Source organism: Arvicanthis niloticus, chromosome 1, assembly GCF_011762505.2.
Source record: "Arvicanthis niloticus isolate mArvNil1 chromosome 1, mArvNil1.pat.X, whole genome shotgun sequence".
NCBI lineage: Eukaryota > Metazoa > Chordata > Mammalia > Rodentia > Muridae > Arvicanthis > Arvicanthis niloticus.
The window spans coordinates 161176753-161190365 of NC_047658.1; the positions used below are offsets into that span (position 1 = coordinate 161176753).

Below are 13613 nucleotides of genomic sequence, written 5' to 3' on the forward strand. Positions count from 1 at the left end.
AAGGGTTAATGTTGTTTTGAATGGGACTGGATGTCCCTGGGGGACTGTCTTTAATGTTTGAACACCCCCTACAGAGCTGAGGGGGAGCTTCAGAGGAGTGTCAGTTATTCTTAAATAGTTGAAAGCTGAGTTTCAGCCACAAATGGAATACACACACACACACACACACACACACACACACCCCAACTTCCACTCCTGAGGCTCAGGGACCGTCATGGTGGGTGGGTTGAAAGGGCATGATGGATGAATGCAAGTCTGGAATCTGAATGGGAACTCAAGGATACTGTGGTGAACTGCATAAGACCTACACAAGAGCAAACTAGTTACAAAGTCCAACAGAGTGCCGGGAGTTGTTCTTGGGAGTTTGGGCTGCTGAGGGAGAAAGAGTCACGGTGGGGTGGAGTGGACAACCTCTGATACTTCCTGTGTCCTGGTGGATGACCCCATACACATTTACCCATATAGACTTAGTGTTGTGAAGGGGACATGATGTTGGGAGAGAAACAGGAGAGGTTTGTGGGGAGAGAGGTGGAGGGGGGGAATGGAAGTATAGATACAGTCAAGATACATTGTATACATGTATAATACTAACAAAGAATTAGATGGTTAAAAAAAAAAAAGTCACTGACTTTCCGGATTGCAGGGCAGCATTCTCAGATAAATGTAGCCTATAAACTAAACTCGGGTCTTGAGATGAGACTGTGCTGACTGCCCACTTCCTCAGTGACTTGGTCCCTTCCTATGTTCTTAGTGTAGAAGTTCCTAGGGGAGGTCCCTTAGCAAGTCACAAGAAAAGTGCTATGGCCTCACTTTGTGCTGAGGCAGAAGAGTGATGCTGTCATAACGGATCTGCCACCAGGTGTCTCCAGGATGGCTCTGCACTTTTCCTCTCAGCCTCCGTAACATCAGACCTGTGATGGCAGCTGCTGAGGCAAGAACCAGGAATGTCATCATGGGGATCACGACTGTCACAGTCGCTGTCATACCTGGAAGAAGAGACAGCCATTACTCAGGTACACCTACGAGCAGAAGTGAGCATGTCCCACCAAGCAGATGTCTCAAAGGCTGTCTAGAAATGGCGTAGGCTGTGACATGCTGAAGTCATTCAGACTTGGCTGTGCTGGGATCCCACTCTGCCAGCTCCTCACCCCACCCTAGCTACCATGGCAACTCTAGTCATTCCTTTGTTAATAGAGACTTCTCTAGTAGGAACATAGCACTGATTTCTCACACTTTTGTTGAATACTTCCTATGCACTCTCTACTGTGTTGTTCTTCAGGCATGTTCAATATATTTCAAAAAGCCAAGCTCCTAACCGTTCAGCCATATCCTCCTGCCCAGAATACTTCCGCCTCCCTAAAGGAAGGACTCAAATCTCAGGAACCAAGGTTCTTTATATTAATGGCTCTTAAAAGGGAAGGCGGGCAGTAGCGCCCTGAGAAAATATTCACAGTGTCTGGAATCACTTTCAATTCTGACTTGGAGGGATGCTACTGTTCACCATCCACAAAGCACAGGACAGTCTCACACAGAAAAGTTTTCTTCCCTGTGTGAGTGTTGCTGTAAAACCAACCCCACTACCTTCTCTGAGCTGCCATGCTTGCCTGAGACAGTAGGAGGCTTCGTTTTGCAAAAGTCATTATGAAACCCACAGCCAGGTTTATATTCAGGAAGGGAGCCATGGGGCCATGAGGCGTTCGAGTCATTCCTCCAGGGTCTTTAAAGCAGAGAAGACAAAGGTCAGCGTCCAGTGCATTTTTTTCCACCTGTCTTCCCCCCCATGTCTAACATGAGGCATACATAAAAAACAAACACACAAACCAGGGGCTGGAGAGATGTCTCCGTAAGTAAAGACACTTGTTCTGAAGCCCAGTGACCCAGTTAGATCCCTGGAACTCACATGACGCTTCCATCAGAACCAACTCCCCAATGTTGTCCCTTGTAGCTACACATGCATGCCATGGCATACACATGTCCCACCGGGTGCATACATGCATGAATGCACACACAGAGATGAATAAATATAATCAAACAAACAAGCCCAGCAAGCAGGCCTCAGTCCCTTAGTTCAAACCTCTGGTAACTTGATAAGTAGTTTTCTAACTCCCTTAGACTCTTCAGACTTCAGACTACATTAATGTAATGTAGAGAAGGCAGCGTCTCCTTTTTCTTCCAGGTAGAATAGATTCCACAGTCTTGTAACTTAAACCATGTCTCTTTTGACTTAAAGGATCGTGTGCCAATGCTACAAGTGTCAGCCATGTTTGACATAGACAGATCTTGTTGCATAGCAAGCATCTTGATGGGTCACAGGCCAAATGCTACTCTTTATATGGATGCACCCTTTCCCATCATACTCAGGATCTTGATTTTAGAGTTATTTTGTTCTTTATGCCAGCTTATTCTGGGATTTCCTTTTCCCACAGAATAAGGGATGGAAAATGTCTCCCATGGAATCTGAATTAGCAGCAGTAGAAGTGGAGCAGGCAGACACTGAGTTAAACACTCACTTTTCTTTTCACTTTCTAATTAGTTTGTAGCTGGAAAAACAAAACCAAAGATTTTTGTAGAAATTCCTAGTACTGGGAACTCATAACAGCACAAGGTCCTGATGTCCATATGAGCTTCTAGGAGTCACACACTTTATAGGCAAGTGGTTTTAACTGAATGTGGACTTAGGCCCGCAGTTGACCCTGTGATTCACTGCCTCGGGGGCTCAGGGCTTCCTCTGGACCCCATTGGGGATGGGATCCAGCTGGGGCATCAAAGGAGGCAAAGCCCCTATGGAGGCGTAATCGGGATGCTGTGTTTCTGAACACCTCCTCCCCCAGGGATCCTGAAAAGAGCCAGATCCACAATCTGGGCAAAACTCCCATAAGGCCCCAAAGTTGATCTTTATGAGTTCAGAAAGCTCTAACATTGTAACATAATGTCATCTGCAAAGTCCATGCTTAAGAACTGATTTGTGCTTGTGTGTGTGTGTGTGTGTGTGTGTGTGTGTGTGTGTCAGAAAATGTCTCAGGTCTCATATTATGTTAGGTTGCATTTACAACTGTCCTGAAATATGTGCAGCCTACAGGCCATGGCTTGCACATATCTGAGTGAATAGACTGATTAGTGGAATAATTAGTGGAATAAGAATAACTGGATCCCAAACGTCCGATCCCCCACCTCAGCCTCTTTCTACAGCATCATTAATCTTACAGATGTGACCAGAGGTACCTGATTACTTTCTGAAAACTGTCATAATGAAGAAAAGGAAGAAAGAGGGAGCTGTTTCCAGATTTCTGTAGAGCATAGACCGAGTAATCCATGTGCCTTTTCCCCTGGGAGTCCAAAAGCACAGGACCAGTGACGCCTGGAAAGAGAGATTATACCAGGTGAGGATAACGCGGCTCTCATGGCCGAACACGGCAGCCCAGCCCATCAAACATGGACGCCAGACTTAGCCATTTCACAGAACCTGAGCTAGGGTCAACACAAACACCAGTGAATATGAGATGGCTTAGAAGTGGGATTCACACTGGGAAGGCAGGTGTAACTCTTTAGTTTCAAATTCGAGGGTCATCCAGAGTCAAGAAAAAAAAAAAATGCTCAAAATTAAGCCATCTTGCGTACATTTCACCCAAACCTGCTTCCGTGAAATCAGCAAATGCACTGGAAGCTGAATGAGCACAGGGCAGCACTGGCTGGGGATGAAGGATAGACAGGCTACCTCCCTGCTCCCTGCCGTGCTGGCTTCTCACCTCTAAGCATCCCTGAGACACAGGTTTGCAAAGGTTTGGGCCCTTCCTTTTGACTCCGTGGGTGCTGAAGCTCAGGCAGGGTGCTCAGTTTCAGCGGGTTTGCTGTACTTGCTTGCTACATGCTAAACTCTAGTTATTGAGGAGAGACTTCAGAGAAGGGATGAACACCTGTTCTACGTCTCAATCCGAAGCCGTGCCCTGGCATTAAGTTCCACTGAGGACAGAACACAGTATTGTCATGTATGAAGTAACTACTATGTGCCTGGCTCTGTGATCTTGGTGACCTCACACACACCTAGAAAAGGAGTAACTCGGTTCTATCACATGTGCCCTAGAGGTACAAGGTCCCAAGTCTGCCTTCCAGAGGCAAGGGAGGCAGATTTGGCCCACAACCCAGGGCTACAGGGCCTGGTGGCCTTCTCTCCCTGGGTCATTACACTGCCATCCTTATTGTTCAGATATGTACTAAAGGCAGGTCCCTTTGGAGGGAGGGCTGGGGGATTGTTAGAAGCTGTGTATGAAAGAGAGTTCCCAGGGGGATGAAGACAAGAATGAGGATCAGAGGCCTCCTCATCCCCTGGGCAGGGAAACCCAGAGCACTCAGGAAGCTCTAAGCCCATATGCCCTATGGAGGATTGGAATCTTGTTAAGATCATAAACATTCCCTGACAGCACGAGGCAGGCCTTTGAGGGAAACTATTATAACATGTGCCCAGCATCTCCAAGTCCACAGGGATGTGACTAAGAAGCCTGAGCTCCAAGCCCGCCTTACCCTGCAGTGTGACCTGACCAGCTCGCAGAGTGCTAATCAGCTGCCGCCCGTCCGGGAAGTCTCTCTCAGCCTTCATCATTTCCTCCACAGTCTGAGCGTAGAGTACAAGAGCGTCGTGCAGGTAGGCAGAATAAGGGCTCACCTTCAACAAGAGAAGCAAACACGGTGTGCATACCCCAAGCTCCCACCCTCTAAGCACAGGGCGAGCCTAACTGGGAAGGGAGGGAGCTACCTCACGCCCACGCCAGATGTAGCAAACCTAGCTGTCCAAGTCTTCCCCTTTCCTTGTGCGCCCCAGTTTTCTAACCAGATCACATGCTCAGACCAAGAACAGTTCCAGAGGCTATCTGTGGGGAGGAAGTGTGGCAGGGGTGGAAGCCTCGGAAGCCAGAATGGCTGCCATTTTCTGGCTGTGTGAGCAGAGACACACCCTCTGACCTCTCTGTAACCTCTCAGCTCAATCATTTATAACGTGGGGGTGAAATGATTCATGAAACCCGAGTGTGGCTGGATGAGGTAAATGCCCATAGTAGTTCTGCAGTGCCTGATGATTTAACCAACAAAACACACATGCATACACGCATACACACATACACACCCCCACAAACATACACCACACACACAACACCACCTTTCCCCTACAGCAGCTGGAACAGAGAGATCCCTATAAATAACCATCTTCTCTCACACACATACATACACACATACACACGTACACATATATGTACATACATACCCATACCTGTACATGCGTATGCATACACATACACACATATACACTCTCACACATAAACATACATATACACATACATTACACACTTACACAAATATACACACATACATTACACACTCATACATATTACCCACTCACACACATAAACATACATATAGACATATGCACACACCTATACATACACACAAACACACATACATTACACACTCACATGTACACACACATAAATACAAACATATATATTACACACTCACAGACATAAACACACATACATGCATTATATTCACATACACATAAACACACATGCATATACACATACATATACACACACATACACACATTAAATTCACACACTCACACACAAATACATTACACACACATACATTACACTCATACACATAGATTACACTCACACACATGCACACCCCCACACACATATGTCGCGGCCCGTACTGCCCAGCTTTGTGGGCCAAAATGTTGCGGCCTGCTCCGCTCCACGCTTGGCGGCCACTGTGTCTTGGCTCAGTCTATATATAGTCACAGGCGTCTATAGCATGGATAGCACGTGCACTGTGTGCCTTGCAGGCGTGGCTACCACATGCGCCTTGCAGCTGGGGGCAGTAAACAGCAACACAAAATATGTGGGATATCAGAGTGTGCTTCAGCTGTTGTAGGCTATTGAAAACCAAATCTCTTATCAGGGTATATGGTTCCAGATGGCTGCAAAGATAATCTAGCTACTTTCTGCTAAAAGTCGGCTCCCAACACAATATACACATACATACACACGCATGCACACACACTGTCATCACACTTGGTTCTACAGTCTGACCCTCATTCCTCATCAAGCCCCTGTCTTCAGTTTCTCAACTTGGCCTCAGAGTAGAAGTAGCTTCCCCTCATACCAGTAAACTCTGCCGTGTTGCTCTTTGTCTGTACACAGTTATGGTCCCTCTCATGGTTGTCTGCCCTCACATAGCCCGTCTGCTTGCCTGACCTCTGCCGCTCCCTGTTTGACTGTTTTGTCCTGACTAATAGTCTTGTCATCCTCCTGACAAAGGCCATCAGCATAGTCTGAGGTCCCATTGGCATCTCTTCTGCTATGTCAACATAGTGTATTGTCACACTCAAGGCCACAGCTTGGAAGATAGACACCACTAAGGATTCTAGTTCATGTTTGAGAAAACCCAGCTATGAGGAAATTAGGTATTTACTCAAAGATTTCACAGTTAGTAAATAGCAATGGCTAGTAGCTTTCTATCCCATAATTCTGACTTCTCTGTGGTCATGGGTATGGATGTCACAAAGGAACATCACACTACTGTTTATTTTAGGCTATGGAAGATAACTGTGTGTGTGGGGGGGTGTATATGTGTGTCATATGTGGATGTAATATGTGTATGTGTATATATGTGTGTGCATGTGTGTATGAATGTGTATTATATGAGTGTGTGTGTGCGTATGTGTGGTTCTCTGTGTGAATGTGGATGCATATGAGCTTACATGTGTATGTATGTGTATGTGTATGAATGTATATATGTGTTCATATGTGTATGTGTTTATATGTATATGAGTGTGTGCATGCGTGTGTGTGTGTGTGTGTGTGTGTGTGTGTGTGTGTGTGTGTGTGTTTGGGGGAGAAGAGGCAGAAAGAAAAAAGAGAAATGCCTAATCAACTGTGTAGAAGCCACCAGCCAACCTGATCCTCTGAGGAGATGGAGCTTTGAAAGGGTGGCCTCCTCAGCCTTTGATAGACTTGCTTCCTGAAGCCATCATCACCAGTGTCTCTTCTGTAGGCACTGGGCGCGATGATGAACACCGACTCATAGACTTTGGGAAAGCATGTCACCTTGTCCTTCATCAGCACTTCCTTCCAAAACCTGTCCTAAAATGTAACAAAGTAAACGTCACATGCTGTAGGAAATGACCCATGGATTCCAACTACACTCAAGGCAGCACTGAACTTAAATTGTCGTATGCTAATTCTTGGAAACACAATAATTCCAGAAGGTTCTGCAATACTAGGTTCATGTTTTATAACTAGCACATAAGCAGTAGAAAGGAAGCCAGAGAATGAAGAAGGAAAAGCACACTGTGGCACCGAGTAGCTAAGATGCAGAGCTTATGTAACAGCAAAGACTGCCAAGGAGCACAGTTAGGACCACCTGGTCCCATTATGCTTTGCGTGTTTATTCCCATCAGTAGCATCGGGATGTCGATCTGCTCTGATAAGTGTGTCCTACTCACTGCATGGATCCCAAATTCCCCAGTGTCAGCATGTCTAAAGGTGTGTGTGTGTGTGTGTGTGTGTGCACATATACAAAGTATGTGTTCTTTGCATAACTGATATTATTACATTATATAGTTACTCTGCAACTTGATTTTTTTTTTACAGCATAAACCTAACTGAAAATCTTTTTATCAAAAGGACTTCTGCATTGTTTTAAGAAGCAGGGTGATATTGTATGAACACTTCACGCTATGCTCTACATTCTGTGTTCTTCCTGTACTATAAACCAGTTGGAACTATCAGAGGTTTGCAAGGAAGAAGGAAGGGCTGGAAGGGATTTCATGCAAATCCTAAGGGCTGCCCCATCCTCTCCTCCCTCTGCAAGCAGATATGAGGGGAATGTGAAGGAGGGAATGGTAATAACAAATGGAGGAAAGAGGGTGCCCTGGGAAGTAGAGAGGGATAGAATTCCAGCCATTCAGAGAAATCTAAGGCAGCTTCTTGACAAAGGAGGAGAAACTCGATCACTGTTGTTTCCCTTCACACTGACTTTGCTCCTTTGTAGTTCCTTCTGAATACAAAAGACATCCACTTTAGAAAAGAAAGAAAGCCCACTAACTGGAAACTACAGTGAAAGAAAGGCACGTGGCCCTTTCAGATACCTTTAATGTAGTATGCACAGACACTGAGGCTAGCCCTGGGCTAGAAAACACACACACACACACACACACACACACACACACACACACACATGCACACGCACACACACACGCACACACACACACAGAGTAGGTGTGCAGCCTTGGATAGGTTATTTTACCTCTCTGGACCTCCATTTCTTATTCTGTTCCAGAAGATAAAACAAACAAATAAGCAAACAAAGACTCAGTCTGAAACAGTAGTTGGGCAACTTGGGAGTGCTGAGATCATGGACGGTGCCTCACTGGCCTTACCTAAGTCTTTGGATATGTATAGGGGTCAGAGGTCAACCTTGAGGGTTGTTTTAGATGTCACTTATACAGGATCTCTCAATGGCCTGAGCTCATCAACTAAGCTAGACTGGGTAACAACAAAGCCCACCTAGGAAGTCACCCATTCCACACTTCTCCAGAACAGGGATTACAAGTGTGGGCCACCAAGTCTTTCAAAGTGAGTTCTAAGGATCAAGATGTGTGTCAAGCACTTTACTGACTGAGCTGTAACCCCAGCCCTGGCCTTAAGACCAACCTTCAGGGTACTGACCTCCTAGAGCTGTAGTGAGTATCTGTTTCCTAAACACATCCTGCCACCTGGCAGTTCTTATCACCTCTACTACCGAGCCACTGACAAACCCCTACCTCCAGCTGCTGCAAGAGGATGAAAACAAATTCTCCTGTGTCGAGTCCCAGGTCCTCTGCAGCCTGCAGAATGTGCCTTGCATCTTCCGAGCTGCAGATTAGGATGATAACTAGAAGAAGTGGGGAAAAGTCGGCCAGTTGCTCATGTTCACACACACACACACATACACACACACACACATGCGTGTGTGCATCATACATTCCCCCCCCACACACACACACAGAAGCACTCTTTTTATGTCTAAAATAAAACCACTGTAAACAAGACACAACCATTTTATTTATTGGAGCGTACTTCAGGAAATAGGAATGCCTTTGCCATTGTAGGACATATTTAAGCTGAAACTGTGATACACAACTGTGAGCCTTTGTCCTTAAGAAGCTAATCTTTGCTGTAGTCTTCCACCACCACAGTGTACAAGTCCAGGGCGGTTGGGATCGTTTCTCGGGCCTTGTTTTTGTTTGGCTGACCCCCAAATCTGTGGCTCCTCAGCTGCACATCAATTAGGAGGACGTAAACGAGGAGCTGAGGTCAAGGACACTTGGACTTTCTGCGTTTTTAGGCGAAGTGACCACATGCTTTGCTTCTACTCAGTAACAGCACCATCCTGAGGTCACACAGTTTAGCTCTTAGGTTAGACAAGGTACTGTCTTCATCTAGTAAGCTTCAAGTATGTGTCAGGCTTGCTCACAGGAAATAGCTGTGAGCAAGACAGAATGGGACCCACGGTCAGGGGAGCATCAGCCATTTGTCCCACTGTTAGGGGAACATAAGCCACTCTTCTTCATCACACAGTTACCTTGGGGAACACTGTAAAGGAAGAAAGGCTCATTTGGGCCCACAGTTTCAGAGATACCCGTCCATCGTCACGTGGCCCCGTGCTGAGGTGGGACATCACTGTGTTGGGAGCATGTGGGTGAAGGCTGCTTCATTCACAGTAGACAAGAAGCAGAGTGTGGGGAGGGGACTTGGAACCAGGTGTAACCTCCAAATACACTCCTGGTGACCTACTTTCTGAAGCCAGGTCCCATCTTCTAAAGATTTCAGAACCTCCTAAAATAGTCACCAGCTGGAGACCAAGCATCAGACACACGAACCTATGGAGGACATTTTTGGATTCTCAGACAGTGAGTGGGTGAAGAGTTAGGGGGTGACTGAACACTCTCTCCAGAGAAAGACAAGGATCTGATCCCAGCGTGGTGGAGGAGTGTTCAGAGAAGGTCTCCCTGAGGAGGCGAACTTAAGACTGAGTCTGGAAGGCTGAGGAAAAGCTCCCAGGAGTGCTGGGTGGGGAGTGAATGGGTGTCATGAAACATGTGCCGATTTGAAGAACATAGAGGAGTTAATCAGGGTATTCTAAGCCTTACCCCCAAATCAATGACTGCCATATATTGGCCAGCTACCTATCCAAACTCAGCTCTAAAACCTTCCCACATATAGCCCTATTTAGTCCCAACCTTCCTGGGAAAGAAGTGTCATAGTTTTCTCTATTTAATAGAGAAGGTGTCTATGGCACAGAGAGGTTAAGATTCTTGCTCGTGAACACAGCCAAAAAGTGAGGATGCTGAAATATGTCTGTCTCCAAAGCCTGTGTTTTCAGTAAAACTTTGCAAGAGTATGTATGCTTCTAGACTTACTCTGTACAGCATAACACTATAGCATCCAAGATTTCACTTCACATGCTTATAGATAGATAGATAGATGGATGGATGGATGGATGGATGGATAGATGGATGGATGGATGGATGGATTGATAGATGGATCGATCAATAGATAGATAGATAGATAGATAGATAGATAGATAGATAGATAGATGATATAGATGATAGATAGATAGATAGATAGATAGATAGATAGATAGATAGATAGATGGATGGATCGATGGATGGATCGATCAATAGATAGATAGATAGATAGATAGATAGATAGATAGATAGATAGATAGATAGATGATATAGATGATAGATAGATAGATAGATAGATAGATAGATAGATAGATAGATAGATAGATGGATGGATGGATGGATGGATAGATAGATAGATAGATGGATGGATCGATGGATAGATAGATATAATGTATGTATAATAAACTGCTTTACTATAGTGTTAATTTTGTACCTTGTCTCCACCTTCTTTTTACACTTATAGGAAAATAAGTATAAAGTCAGGTCCATAGCTGTTTCTAAACAACAATCTCTAAAGATGAGCAAAGGGAGATTCTTGCCTGCTTACCCCTGGCGACAGATGACACGTTCCTGAGGCCTTCCTGCAGAAGGTCTGAGCTGCTGCTGCTGTATCTCACGCTGGCAGTGATGGTGAAATGGAACTGAAGTCCGTCCTCAACAGCCCCCCACATCTCATCCACTTCCTCCCAGGAGGAACCTGCGGAGGAGCCTCCAAACACCCCGATGTGCTCCCAGCCCAGGTACCACAGGCTTTCCCGAAGCACAGCGCTGATTTCCTGCTTGGGAGGCACAAGGGTCACGCAGGTGTCACACCAGAAGTGGTCCTTCAGGGCTGCCATTTGTCCAGCAAAATCGAACACGGGGATGTTCCACTCAGAGGCCAGTAAACCAATAACCTTGAAAGCGAGCAGAGAGTGGCTTTCCGTGACACTCACACTCCAGGTACGGTGTCTGCAGGGGACTCAGGTTCAGGGAATCTGTGGGTCATTTCTGCAACTTTGGGGATATCAGTGGCAATAGCTGCCATAAAATTTGTAGTGCAGGGACCTCAGTGGACAGGAGTGACGAATGCAAGGACTCCACAGGCCCTGGCTATGTTCTGGTCCCTCCATTAGGAACTTTCATGGTTATTTCTATCTTTAGTTCTAAAGCTCTTGTGACTCACCTGTGATCAAACCTGATTAATTGAAATAGTTTCCAAGTTGTTTTTTTAATTGGTTGAGAGTTTTGTACATGTATAAAATGTGTTTTAATCAATGTCCACTCTCCAATTTCTCCCCTATTCTCCTACTATTCCTTCCCAACTTCATGAGAATTTTATTTTATTTTATTTTATTTTATTTTATTTTATTTTACTTTATTTTATTTTTAACCCACTGAGTCCAGTGGCACGCATGGGTATGGGACCATCTACAGGAACATAGACTCTCAGAGGCTGCATCCTTGAAGAAAACTAAAGCTCCCTCTCTCAGCAGCTAACAACTGCCAATCTTTTCTCAGCTAGGAGTGGGGAGTCCTGACCACCTTGCCCTCCATGTTTCGATTTTGCCTCGCCTGATCTCACACACGTCTTGTGCATTCCCTCTGAGTTCTGAGAGCAGTGTTTGGTTGTAGCCATCCACTGTCTTCGGCTCCTAGAATCTGCCCTTGGTGATCTCTGAGCTTGGCGGGGAGAAGGATGACTAAAATGTCCCCTTTAGGGCTCAGCACTCATTTAAGCTTCTGGAGTGTTTCTCTGATACAGACAATCATTGCTCTCAACTTAAAGATGGGAATATGGAGGTGCGGGGATGTGTGTAGTGGGATTAGAACTGAAGCCACAGGTCCCCGTTTAAATGATTCCTAAGCTCATCCACTCGTTTCTCCAGTATTTTCTTTAAGATATTATATTTTACAAAGACCTTCAGAGACCTTTATCTTAAAGCAGTCTATGCCCCTCATGGGAGCTGCGATATACAGAAATAGTCCTGGAAAGCATTGTGCCCTATAGCAGCTATAGATGTGCATTGACAGGCAGTAAGGGAAGCAATCGATTGCTTTTTTTTTTTTTTTTTTTAACTTTCAAAACATTAATTTGGAATAAGTTATAATGCATATGGGTTTTCAGTCTCACCTCAATAAAGATTATAACACAAATGAACTTAAGCAATAGTAAATTCAATGCCTGGAGGAAAATAAAGTGTATTTTCTAGTCTGCTTTTCAGAGGTATTTCATTGCTTGACTTCCTACCAAAAAACGAGACAAATTCACATACACACTCAGACAAATTAATGATAAATTCCTCCAAACTGAGGAATTGTGGACAGGTAAGATGAAAGCAGAGTGAGCAGTACCTCAACACTTGGACCTGACCTTGAAGGAAGGGTAGGGTTCAGCTGACCAGACAGATGTCAAATGCAGAGAGGAGATATCTCAAAGGCCACCTGAGTGTTACAGCAACAATCCCACAGCAGCGTTCCGCAGCACTGGGGGAGTGAGGTCTCTCAGTCACCCTCCCCATCCTCTCTCAGATGGCATGACACCCGAGGACATTGACTAAGCTGATCCCATTAACCACAAACTGCATGTTCCCTTCATTTGCTGTAGCTTAGAACAATCTGTCATGCCGTATTCTCTCCAGCTTGCTCTGAGCGTCCCTGAATAATTTATTATACACACCAAAGGAAAGCCTCCTTTAACAATTGATAATGTTATACTTAAAAACAAGCCCTGGTGTCAGTCTCAAATTCTCCAAACCAAGTGGCTGACAACATCAAAAGCAATGAATCTGCGTACAAGACAGTCAAACAAGCATGAGGGGAAGGGCACGTGACCTAGTCATTCCTCCAAAGTCTTTAAAGACCATTAACTCCCGTAGTTACATAGTCTCAAAAAAAAAAAAAGTAAGATAAGACCTAGACAGCAATTGTTATGAGTTTTGCCCAGAGATTAATGAAACTGTATAATATATACCCATCTGAAAATGTCCTTATATAATGCAGTACCATGTGCAATGAATATATACAATTAAATTTTTAATCAAAAATTTAAAACATCAATAAGAAGAGATGAATGTTTTTCTGTCTTTATCTGTATGTTCACTCCTTTCAGTAGAAACTCAGATAATAT

At 44.9% G+C, this 13613-nt stretch overlaps 2 protein-coding genes across 2 annotated transcripts in view; both read right to left on the reverse strand.

Moving 5' to 3' along the window:
* The window catches only part of LOC117717640 (guanylate cyclase 2G), a 28336-nt gene extending 27353 nt beyond the window's left edge, over positions 1-983 (reverse strand). Inside the window, exon 1 of the mRNA XM_034514877.2 lies at positions 811-983. Within this exon, the coding sequence (XP_034370768.2) occupies positions 811-954 (144 nt within the window). The 5' untranslated portion in view covers positions 955-983. The remainder of the gene's footprint in view (positions 1-810) is intronic.
* On the reverse strand, positions 981-12971 carry LOC143441986 (guanylate cyclase 2G-like). The gene is made up of 8 exons (XM_076932403.1): positions 12858-12971; positions 11052-11400; positions 8819-8928; positions 6951-7136; positions 4519-4660; positions 3223-3358; positions 1582-1717; positions 981-986 (listed from the first exon to the last, which is right to left on the reverse strand). The coding sequence occupies exons 2-8, from the start codon at positions 11341-11343 to the stop codon at positions 981-983; spliced, it is 1008 nt and encodes a 335-aa protein (XP_076788518.1). The 5' UTR covers positions 11344-11400; positions 12858-12971.
* Between the last annotated feature and the right edge of the window lie 642 nt (positions 12972-13613).

Bases quoted from the DNA above. Each gene is read 5' to 3' on its own strand.
- LOC143441986 (XM_076932403.1), bottom strand. From the start codon at position 11,343: ATGGCAGCCCTGAAGGACCACTTCTGGTGTGACACCTGCGTGACCCTT. The intron at 7,137-8,818 runs GTAGGGGTTTGT...GTTACATTTTAG, and splicing joins TCCTCTTGCAGCAGCTGGAG to GACAGGTTTTGGAAGGAAGT. The intron at 1,718-3,222 runs GTACCTCTGGTC...TCTGCTTTAAAG, and splicing joins AGTTTTCAGAAAGTAATCAG to ACCCTGGAGGAATGACTCGA.